At 44.8% G+C, this 12,272-nt stretch overlaps 2 protein-coding genes across 2 annotated transcripts in view; both read left to right on the top strand.

Annotated features, from left to right (window-relative positions):
- LOC115654985 (interleukin-18 receptor 1-like) overlaps nt 1-1,553 on the top strand; it is a 39,384-nt gene extending 37,831 nt beyond the window's left edge. Inside the window, 2 exon segments of the mRNA XM_030569930.1 lie at nt 46-380; nt 383-1,553. Coding sequence (XP_030425790.1) covers nt 46-380; nt 383-436 — 389 coding nt within the window. The 3' untranslated portion in view covers nt 437-1,553.
- Nucleotides 1,554-2,813: 1,260 nt separating this feature from the next.
- IL18RAP (interleukin 18 receptor accessory protein) overlaps nt 2,814-12,272 on the top strand; it is a 59,522-nt gene continuing 50,063 nt past the window's right edge. The window contains 5 exon segments of the mRNA XM_030546435.1: nt 2,814-2,866; nt 6,045-7,365; nt 8,019-8,163; nt 9,577-9,847; nt 10,176-10,192. Of these exon segments, the coding sequence (XP_030402295.1) occupies nt 2,814-2,866; nt 6,045-7,365; nt 8,019-8,163; nt 9,577-9,847; nt 10,176-10,192 (1,807 nt within the window).

Raw genomic sequence — 12,272 nt, 5'->3', positions numbered from 1 at the left:
TACTTTCAACTGATTTTAATAATGACTGTATCTTTCAATTTACAGCTTTTATTGATGATGTCCAGTCTTTTATAGACAAAAGCAGAAGATTAATCATTATACTGAGCCAGAACTACGCTTCTGACAGAGTCATGTATGAACTTGAGACTGGACTCCATAAGGCACTGGTTGAAAGGAAGATTAAAATAATATTAATTGAATACATGCGTATAAGTGATTATAATGTGTTGCCAAAATCACTAGAGATTCTACCATCCAGGAGAGTTGTGAAGTGGAAAGAGGATAAGTCTCTTCCTTTGAATTCTAGATTTTGGAAGAACCTTAGATACCTGATGCCAGTGAAAGCTTCCAAGTCAAACATCAGATGTCACAATAATTCTGTGAGCCCTATCTCAGAAGAAGGAACCCAAGCGACAACTGTGTGTTGGGAGTCTAAAACATTCTTATAACCAAAAATTGGAAAAGAAACATGCTGCAGAAATGAGCACATGCTGTTACTTAGATATTAAGTGCACGTGTTTTAGGGAAGCAACATGGTCCAGTGAATAGATCAGCAGCTGGGACTTGAGAGATGAGACAAATCCTCAGCTTGTATAAATTGTCATAGCTCAGAGAGCTAGGTTAACCCTGTCCCTCACCCTTGGGGCTCAGACAGTTTACACAAACTGAGGAGCTTCCCCAAGGAATCTAATCTGACTCTGCCTTGGATTCATTGTGTGTCATGGGGCAGATCAAAAACTTTGTCACAGTTTCTTCAATTCTCATAGAAAACATTAATTCTACTTGTACACTTTTTTGTAAAGCAATTTGAGCCCTGTGAATAGTCTATATTAGAAATGTGATTACTATTGTTTGTTTATGCTTTCTATTGTGATAGCATGTAAGGACTCCAATCAGGATCAGAGCCGCATTGTACTAGGCACAATACAACCATATAACACAAAGACAGTTTCTGACCCTAGGGAGCTCAACATCTAGGATTTGGACAATATAGCACAAGTAAATAAAGTGACAAATGGGAGTAGGGGAGTGATGAGTTGGAAGAAGGGGATGGGGAGGACATGGTAATAGTAGAAATGTGGTGTATCTGCATATATCAATCCTAATAGTAGTCTCAATAGTTATAGGTGGTCACTGCCATGACCAATGTCAGATTGTGGCTTTTTTAGGCATCATGGCAATATTTTAGTCCCTGGATTAGTGGTGGTCAGCTCAGAGTACTCTAAATAACTGTTTAGGTGAAGGGAGTGGGGAATAATGCTTTCTCCAGAGAGGCCAGTAGGAACAACTTGTATCTGAGCTGTTTCCAGGCGAGGGGCCTGAAGCAGTAGAGTTGAGGATCTAAGGTACATAGATAAACAGAGGGAAAAATAATTGCCAATATCTAAGATACCAGCCTTGGTTCACCAGTGCCTTGGCATTATGAGTAGTTATTTACACCAAGTCAGACTGGTAGCATTTTATACAGATTTTCACAGATATAAATGGTGACATAAGTGTGACATTGCACTCCATAATTCTTTATAGAAATATACTTATGAGTGTAAATATGACAACTGGAATATCTTTTAACTAGATATGCCATGTAACATATCTTTGAAAAGGTTATGGTCTACTGAATATATTCATCCTGTTTGTATGCATGTATCATTTTTATATCTGAAGTTATGAGCATTGGCTCTATGCTTGTATATAAAGTATTTTGCTGTAGGAAGAACATAAGGCAGGTTTGGTCAACATAGTGTGAAGGGGTTATTCAAGTAATTGTGAGTACTTAACTAGCAATGGACTTTGGGAGACCCCAGTCCACATCTGAGCTTTCCTGGGAACATTCAAACTAACATGTAAACAATGGTACTTGCCTGCGAAAAGCTGAATCATTCATAGACATGTGACTTGCCCAGGTGGCTAGAGACTCATCTTGTGGCTGTGATGTTGCATGAGAGAGAATATAAAAGGCCCTGAAAACCCCTCCATTTTGTCTTCAGCTGGCTCAAAAGATAGCCTCTCCATCCCCAAAGAGATGCCTAAAGGAAACTGGAACAAAGGACAGTAACTACTGGGGTGTGAATAATTGCTGGACCCAGACTAGGAAGGAGTCTAGTCTGTGAAAGAAGCTTATTGGAACATCTCTGAGGGTAAAATTTACTTGCATTTAGTTCCCTACTGTATTAAGATTAGACTTTCGTGGTGGTGTTTTATTTTGCTTGGTAATTTACTTTGTTCTGTCTGTTACTACTTGGAACCACTTAAATCCTCCTTTTTATATTTAATAAAAACTTTTTGCTTATTAATTAACCCAGCGCAAGTATTAATACCTGGTGGAGCAAACAGTTGTGCATCTGTGTGTGTTAGAGGGTGAACAATTTGCGTTTACCCTGTATAAGCTTTATACAGAGTAAAATGGATTTATTTGGTGTTTTGTATCCCATTGGAAACTGGGTGTTTGGATTCTAGAGACAGGAGCACTTTCTAAACTGTTTTCAGTTGAATCTGCAGCTTTTGGGGGACGTGGTTCAGACCTGGGTCTGTTTGTAGCAGGCTAGTGTGTCTGGCTCAACAAGACAGGGTACTGAAATCCCAAGCTGCCAGGGAAAATGGGCTCAGGTGGGCTCAGCCCATCAGGTGGCAGTCCCAAGGGGGTCTTTGTGACCCAACCCATCACAATAAGATACAAGACAGTGGTGAATCTAGGCCTCTATTTTGGCTTCTAGAGTAGCAGATCTTCCAAGCTTATTCAGTATTTACAAGATCCAAAGTACAAAGTTGTGCGGTTGCACTTGGTCAGGGTTTCTATGATTGTGTTTTTGAACATGGCTTTCAGATATGCACATAATTTCTTCTTTATGCACATGAGGACTTTTAGGTAAGTCTCTAAACTGATGCTGAATATTATGAAGAGCCCGAATCAAGTGCATAGTTGATAGTAACTCACAACAGCTGGTTTCATGGCATAAGGTGAATTTCTTTTACTTTGTTCAACCTGATGTTCCTAAATCCTGCTGCTACTAGAATGTTCTTGCCCAGGCCTGGTCTACACTATGCGTTTAAACCAAATTTAGCAGCATTAAACCGATTTAACCCTGCACCCGTCCACACAACGAGGCCCTTTATATCGATATAAAAAGCTCTTTAAACTGGTTTCTGTACTCTCCCCGACGAGAGGAGTAGCGCTGAAATCGGTATTGCAATGTCAGATTAGGGTTAGTGTTGCCACAAATCGATGGTATTGGCCTCCGGGCGGTATCCCACAGTGCACCATTGTGACAGTTCTGGAAAGCCATCTGAACTTGGATGCAGTGGCCAGAAAAAGCCCCGCAAACTTTTGAATTTCATTTCCTTTTTGGCCAGTGTGAAGAGCTCACCAGCACAGGTGACCACGCAAAGCTCATCAGCACAGGTAACAAGGCAGTCTCCTGAGAATCGAAAAAGAGCTCCAGCATGGACCGCACGGGGGAGGTACTGGATCTGATTGCTGTATGGGGAGAGGATTCCGTGCTAACAGAACACCGTTCCAAAAGACTAATGAAAAAACATTTGAAAAAATTTCCAAGGCCATGATGCAGAGGGGCCACACCAGGGACTCAGTACAGTGCTGTGTGAAAGTTAAGGAGCTCAGACAAGCATACCAAAGAAGCAAATGGAAGGTCCGGGGCAGGGCCGAAAACATGCAGCTTCTACGCTGAGCTGCATACAGTTCTAGGGGGGTGCGCCACCAGTTCCCCACCCCTGTCCGTGGATTCCGAGGTGGGGGGTGGTATCCTCAGCCATGGCTGAGGATTCTGTGGACAGGGAAGATGAGGAGGAGGAGGAGGAGGAGGACGAGCTTGCAGAGAGCACACAGCACTCTGTTCTCCCCAACAGCCAGGAGCTTTTTCTCACCCAGACGGAATTGCCCTCACAAGCCACTAGCCCAGACAATGAAGCCATGGAAGTGACCTCTGAGTGTACCTTTGTTTAAAACATGTTTTAAAAGCAAGCTTTTTTTTTTTTTTTTTAAATGATTTGCCTTGAGGACTTTGGGATGCATTTGTGGCCAGTACAGTGATAAAGAAAGCCGACCCCAGGCCCAAAGACCGGGTCTTAATCAAGTTAATAATCATATCAAGGCCTTAGGCCTCAATCACACTAACATACATAGCAAAGTAAAAACATTGATTTCATACTAACCCTCCTGAGGCTCACTTTCTGATTTAACTATATCATACACTACTAATATGTTACTTAATGCTGCTAAATCACAGAATGCTGCTATAAGGGGTTAAACTGACATAAAGTCCCTTAAAAACCCCATCCATTACTGCCAAATAAACTAACAACTGCTAGGCTACTATAGTTTATTAAGCAGCTTATGCACACAGAAAATTAACCTCTAATAAACTTGGCTGAACATGCAGTTTGGGCCCAAGTTCCTCAAATTTGCTTAAGAAACATAGCTGCTGACACTGCAAGTAGGCGAAAACCAGGTGTCAAAGTCCTGACATTAACAAAAAACCCGTATAAAGGGGAAGTTGCAAAAAGCAGGCTTGCAGATTAGCTCATAACCAGTATAGTAATGGTAAAAGTTTTTGCAGATGGTTAAGAAATGTCATTGTATTAACCAAATATGGTATCCTCGGATGTATAAGCTCATATGGTAATTTGCGGTTTTAAGCTTTATAACCCCAGGTATTATTGCTGTAAGGTAGAGCGACTTCCCTCTTGCTAGAGGTCCTGTCGTCTCTCCCTGCATATATGCTTGTAATCTATGATTAATCAATAAAGGAGCCTCAGGCTGTCTGATCAACTCAACTGACTGGTGGTCAATTTCCACGACAATTTGGTGCATTGGCCGGGAAACCCACAAGAGGGCTTCTCCTGGATCGGAGGACCGCAGGCAGTCTCCTTCCAACCCCCGGGCCCAATTAAAAGGTAAGAGACCTTTTGAAATCTCTATGGGGTTTGGCAGAGGACTAGTCTGTAGGCTCCGGTTTGGGTAAGTCACAAGCTGGGTTCGAACTTTTAGCTATCAGACAGACCAGATGCCCTTTCTCTAAGGTTTCTAAGATTCCAAGGTTTTAGCCTTTCCAGAGGCTCCCGTGGTTTCAAAGGTACCGCTAACAACCCACGGACCACGCTCCTTTTGGTCCGGAGAGTCCTGATCCAGGCGTGGATCAGGGGTCCCCTTCCTACCAGGTCTGATGGGGATCCGGGTTTAATGTTCCAGTGTTCCGTGGTTTCGCCTTGACGTCTGTGTCAAGAAAGTGCCTGTGTCTGTGTGTGTGAGGGCCAAGCGGCCAGAGTGAATGCAGCTGTGGGAAGACGCCCCGAGCCTCCTGCGAAGCGAACGCTCGTGACCGGGAGTGTCTCGAAAGCAAGCCCCACAGCTGAGCTTCTGTATGTGCAGAGATTGTGAAGCTTCCCAGCTGGCAGGCCTTGGTAAGTGGCTAGCCTGTTGGGTGCTTGTGTGTTTCCCCGTCCCTCTTCCCTTCCCTTCCACGACCTATGACCCTGTGACCGCTCCTCGAGCACTGTCCTTACAGGACCGCAGAGTCCCTATTTTGCCCACTAGAGCCATAAGCTCCCTTCCCTTCTCGGAGAGGAGGGAAGCCCCCAGGAAAACCATACCGCTGGGTCCGTAGCTTCAGAAGCATCGTTGGCTTAAGGCTGGTGCTCTGGGCTGACGACAAGCGTGCGGGGACCGCGGGTTCTCCGGAAAGGAGCCCGTCCCATCCTTTACCTCCTTCCTTGTAGGTACCTGCTGTTTGGCGGGTCAGAGAAAGCCTACTCCACCTAGTTCCCCTGCCCAGGGCAGGTAAAGACACCACCGGTGTTAGAACCGTGGTAATCCTAATTAGCGCTTCCCTGGTGTGAAAGGCTTGTATGAAAAAGGGCTGAAGTGAAAATGGAGTCTGGTCCAACAGGCACTCCTGCTGCTTATATGTATGTGCACCGTGGCCCGTCGTAAATATGTAAATATGTAAATATTTGCAAAAGTGGAGCTGGTATACCAGAGATAGCCCAAAGCTGCAATTCCCTGTAGAGGGCAGTTTTGATCTTGACAGGATCGTGCACCTCCGGGGTGCCCTTCTTGCCAATTCTGTGGGACGAGGGCAGTTTAATGCTTATTTTGAATGGTGTGATGAATCCCAAGCAAGGAATCAAAAAAGTACCCAAGAAAAGTTAAAAACTCAGCTTACTGCACGGAAAAAATTCAAAAAAGAACCCCATCCCTCTTTAATAAACGAGACTCCCCTCAGCCCATCCAGGACGTGCCTAAAACTGGCTGCCCCAGAAAAAATTCACCCTTCTTCTGAGGAACCAATCGAACTGTTCACAGAAGATCGACAATGGCCAGATGCTCCTGCTCCTACTCCTATCCCTCCTCCCTATGATCTAAGTGATCAGGGTGACTCCCCTTGGGAAAAGTCCCCAACCACAAACTCCACAGACAGCCTTGAAAATGAAGAAATCCTTCAGGACCTTTCCTCATCTTCCTCGGGTTCTGACAGATTGACCCCTTCCCCGACCCTTTCCAGTGAAGCCTCATCACATTCAACTTTGTCGTCAAAGTTGGTGGACGCCCTTGGGGCTATAACAACAACAGGGGAACTGTTAATAACCAAATGGCAACTTGAGGCAAGCAAAGAAGGTGTAGAATGGGAGGAAGAGGATATAAATTGGGAAAAAGTGTCTCCAGACTCCCCGCTGTGGCGATTGTCAGGTACCATCGCCGAAATAATGCAGCTTATGACATCATCAGAATATAAATCCATTCTAGAAAATCCCATTCCCAGTTGTAATCTTGCTGCCCTTCACACTCGCGGTAATGCTTTACTGCGTAAGACAGCACATATAAAACCCCTGCCATGGACCGTTAATAATTTCTCTCTTCACCAATTGCCAGGCCAAGGAGGGTTAGTAACAGTTCAGGCCCCCTGGCCACCTAGTGATCTTTATAACCTCGTTAAAGAGTTTCCAGAAATCAGGGAAAATCCCGATAAATTCCAAGAACAATTAAGAATAATAATTAACTGTTACAACCCCTCGTATGCTGCTATGCACCAACTCTTATCAGCTATAGTACCCAAGGAAATTCTTACCAGCCTCTATGCAAGGGCAAATTGGCCGGTTGACCCTGATCAAATGTCTGAGGCCGATTTGGTCCAAAAAAGAAATGACCTAATTACTGAAGTTCTCAATGTATGCCCAAGGAAAACGGATTGGGCCAAAATAAATGCCTGTAAGCAAAGTGAGGGAGAAAATCCGGCTAACTATATGGAACGTATAAAGCAAGTGTTTGGAAGGTATTCGGGGATTGAAAATGCAGAGCAAAAAGCCACGCAAGCGGTAGTGACGGCCTTTGTACAAGGACTCTTGCCAAAGGTAAAAAAAAGGTCCTGCAGGACCCGTCCAAGCCATTGCAAAGCTCCGCCGATTGCATGAACCCCATTAAAAGTGACAATTCCCCAGGCTATTCCTGCTCTCTTAACTAAAAGCAAAACACAGCATCTTTTAAATTCTAGACTTACTAAGTGTGAAATGCTTTTATTACTTGCTGTAAATGTTGCTTTAGTCAACTGTCCAGTACTAAATCCTGCTTCCCTTCTCCCCATAGCAGCCACATGGAAAACCCCACAATTGCTTATCTATAGCCACTGAATTTTCTGCTCCCAGATCTCATCTGTATAAATATTCCCCTGCAAAATCCCGAGTTGATTTATTATGTAGATGGTTCCTGTTTAAGAAAAGCGGAAGGGCAGCTGGCAGCAGGCTACGCTGTATGCAATCAACACGGTACTATAAAAGCATTCTCTCTCCCTTCAGTAAAATCAGCTCAGGTTGCTGAACTGTTTGCTCTTACTCGAGCCTGTTGCTTGGCAACCGAAGCGTCTGTTACCATTTATACTGATTCAAGATATGCTTTTGGAGTAGTACATGATTATGGACAATTGTGGAAATATAGGGGATTTCTTACTTCTACCGGAGCACCTATTAGCCACGGCCCATATGTCAATGCTCTTTTGTCTGCTTTACAGTTACCGTCTGCTATTGTTGTAGTCAAATGTGCAGCCCATAAAAAACCCCATGACGATGTTACTCGAGGAAATGCACTGGCGGACTCCTCCGCCAAGCAAGCGGCCCTTTCCGGGTCTCCGGCTCCTACTGAAATATTTACTCTTTGTATGTCCCAGCCCGTCTCTTTAGTTGACTCTTTACAGGACTTAGCACTTACACAGGAGTCAGCATCAGACGATGAGAAAAACTGCTGGACACAGTCTGGATGTTCCAAACATCCAGAGGATGCCTTGTGATATGTTCCAGATGGTCGCCTGGTGGCACCCTTGGCTCTGCTCCCACACCTTGCCCGGCTAGCACACGGGCTAGCCCATGTAGGCAAGGAGGGAATGATTGCTTCTGTAGCTAAATATTGGCATGCTCCAAAGTTTATAAGCATTGCCCAGCAATACTGCCAAACATGCCCTATCTGTCTGGCATACAACAATGGGCGACCGGTTTGAACCACCCAGGCAGCACACCCACCGCCCTGGGGACCTTTGTAAACATCCAAATAGACTTTATAAGTATGCCTAAGTGTTGTTCATATGAGTATGTACTTGTGTGTGTGTGCATGTATTCTGGATGGGTGGAAGCTTACCCATGCGCCAAGGCAGACTCAACCACTGTAACAAAAAAGTTGCTCAAGGAATTTATTCTTCGCTTTGGTATCCCTGTCTCAATTAACAGTGACAGAGGAACCCATTTTACAGGTCAAATCACTCAACAAATCTGTAAGGCCCTTCATGTGGACCAACGCTTGCACTGTGCTCACCATCCTCAAAGCGCGGGAGCAGTGGAACGCAAAAATGGGGATCTAAAAAAACAAGCTAGCAAAGCTGTGTGCAGAGACAGGCCTTAAATGGCCGGACGCACTCCCTCCAGCACTAATGCAAATGAGGAACACTCCCAGGCGTAAACATGGGTTGTCTCCCCATGAAATTCTCATGGCTAGACCAATGAGAATGCCAGTGTCTCCGCCCCTATCCCCAAACTCCCAGCATTTGCAACTCAGTGATGAAAATGTACTAGAATATTGCAAGACGCTAACTAGACATGTCAGATTTATTCATTCACAGGTCCAAAGTGCCCTACCAGATCCAGCTGAGACCGCATGCCATCCCTTGGAGCCTGGTGACTGGGTTTGCTGTAAGGTGTTCCAACGAAAGTCTGCCTTGGAGCCCAGGTGGAAAGGTCCGTTCCAGGTCTTACTGACTACTCACACTGCAGTAAAGTGCCAAGGACTCCCAAATTGGGTACACGCATCTCACTGCAAGAAGGTAACGCCTCCTTTGGATCCCATCAGTACCCCGGCTGTTCTACAACCTCGGCTGACAACGTCAGCAGGTGAACCTGAACAAAAACCCAAGTATCACCTTCGAAGTCGGCAGGTTATATAAGGCATCATGACCGATCCACAGACCAAGATCAAACAGACTGCTCGAGTGCGAAAGTGGCTAATGCCCTCTATCTGGATTATTACCATTCTAATGTTTTTTATGTTTCTTTTAAACATTTATGACTCTTACCTACTCTCAGTTGCTGCCCGAAAGACTACTTCGCTACGTCTCCTGTCGACAGGAAAACCAAAAGCCAAAACAACCACCCCACCCTACCCAATGTGCGGGATAGCAGTTAAAGAAAAGGGAAAAATCACTCCCCGTTCCACTCCGTGTGACGAACAAAACCTTGCTGCCGAACAAAGAAAGAAAGTAAGAAGGTCTCGAGAAGTCTCCACTGCTAAACCCAAAACTCTTACGATAGAGGACGTTAAAAATTGGCCATGGTATAAAAGACGTTACGTGATGTGGTATCAGGGAGGCTCTTGTGGCCGACAGGCTTGGTCATGTGGGGTACATTGGTATTTGGGATTTCTCCCCGGTACAGCTGATTGCAACCCACCACAGGTCCCCTGGCCATGCTACGTCATTCCAGAATTACTAGACCACACTTCCACTGTTCCCCCCACGGTCTCTCCTCTAAGTAATCCTCCCATAGTAACCCCATCTATTAGTACCCACCTTGAGCCCCATGCAAATCCATACTTACCCAAAACCTCAACCATCAGACAATGGCCTAGACCCTCTTCCACTAATTTGTTTTCCTACTGTCTAACTAAGTTAATTTTCTCCTTGCAGGGTCAAGTATACCAACGGTATGTTAAATGGAATGCGTTTGGTATGGTATACCTTAGTTATCGTAATATAACCTCATATTTAACATACACAGGAGAATCTGACCAAGCCGAAAATTTTATAGACACATGGGACACTGACCATGATATAGACCTTATGCTAATCCCAGGCACATGTTGGCCCCTCACGGACGAGGGTTCTGAATGTTTTGTAGCCACTCATGCCACAAGAACTAATGTTACTGTTAACAGAATATGTTTAGCGGCTGTAGGGTTTGTTTGTGCTCAGGACATTCCCATCACTGAAAACCTGACTTGCACATTACTTCAATACACCCCTTCACACTCAATCAACATCACACTGGCCAAAGAGGGCATTCAGGTGCAAAGCCAACAATTGTGGTATGAGCCCACTGAAAACCCCCATTTATCAGGGTTCAGATGGACAATACTAAATGCTACCTTGGGAACTGTCCATTTTTCCATACCTCTCACTCACTTCCAAATTACTAGTACTTATTCTAATTGCTCTAAGGGTGCGGCTATACGCCTACTAGAGCAACAGGCTAGACTTGCAGAAACAAGAAAAAGGAGAGATATTGTTGACACTCTACTGCATGGTGCCAACACTGCAGCGTCAGCCTGGACTCTATATAAAACGCAGGAACATGACAGTCATCTGGGACAACTAGACCAAGCTCAGGGGTTTATTTCCGGGGCTCAGATAACTGAGGAGAAGGCCGGTATAGGCGCACTCCATACTATTTCGGCACTAAGTATTGTTACCCAGGACCTACTTAAGCAAATGGTTCACCAGGTTGCCACATCAGGAAAGGCATTGCAGTGGGACCAAGCGTGTTCAGAAGTACAGGATTATCTTAACACTATCCTTTTTTCCTTACGTAAGGACCTTGAACAGCAGCGCTGGCCCACTGCCCTTACTAATACATCGGGTTTACCCCTCGATTTGTGGCCTTGGAGACTTACGTGGAAATTCTCTAAATGGAGGTGTTGGCGCTCACAGTGTTCCTTCCGGGCTTATGGACCCGTGAAAGGATTTTGGGCCCCCACTTACCGTATCCTTCCAGGCCCTTGGGGTGGTTGCTTATGGGACTGGGTAATTCATCGAGATGTTTGGGAAATTAAACCCCCTGGCGGTCCTAACCGCTTCTTAATCGGTGCCCCAGCTATAACCCCTGACCTTTGGATAGGTCTAGGTGATCTTTGGACCTATTGGCCTTTGCAACCCCCACAACTGCAATGTTTTAGAAAATTACACCCAGGAGAGGTAGTGACTGTTCATCACCGAGTATGTTGGGAAGGTCTTGGTACTTTACAAGACCTAACCTCCCATGATCTATTATCTGCTAACAGCAGTTGCGTTCATGTTAATTCCTCAATCATACACGATGTGGCTTTTAACCTCCACACCAGCTCAGGCACTCACAACATTTACTGGCCCGCAGAAAAGGATTATCAGGTTTATTTGGAATTTCAGGTTCCTTTTGATTGGACCTCTGTTGTTCCTGACCGATTCCATTCATTGTTATCCCTCCTACCAGACATTCAATCTATTTCACATTTGCAAACCCAAATTCACTACTTAGAAACTGTTTACCAAGAAGCTTTAAACGCTCTTCAAACGGTTCATTTGGTCTCCACCCTTTGTATTAAAGGTGATGTTCTGTGTCAGCTCACAAAAAGTTTTCAGTCGCCCCAAAAACACCCTTGGTATGTATGGCTTCTTTTTGCCATTGGTACAGTTACCTTTGTATGTATTTGCTGTTGGTGTTGCTGTAATTGCTTGTCACATTGTACTTGCCTTAGTACAACTTCCCGTTCCTATCCCCCACCACAAATGGTCTCTATTAACCCTGTTAGAACTGCATCATATTACACACCCACCAATGCCAGTGATGATATTTATGTTACATTCGACATTGAAACCCCTTCCAGTGCTCCCCAGGAAAGCAATTCAGGCCAGGAAACAGTAAATCAGCAATTAATTGAAAACATTGCGCAGGAACTTATGAATATTTCAAATTTCGATGAAGTGTTTGCTGCTGAGAAGAGCCCAGTAGCAGCAAACAAAGGAGGGGAT

Source organism: Gopherus evgoodei, chromosome 1 (genome assembly GCF_007399415.2).
Source record: "Gopherus evgoodei ecotype Sinaloan lineage chromosome 1, rGopEvg1_v1.p, whole genome shotgun sequence".
Classification (NCBI taxonomy): domain Eukaryota; kingdom Metazoa; phylum Chordata; order Testudines; family Testudinidae; genus Gopherus; species Gopherus evgoodei.
Note: the sequence above shows the minus strand (reverse complement) of the source record. Positions and strands in the feature narration are given on the sequence as shown.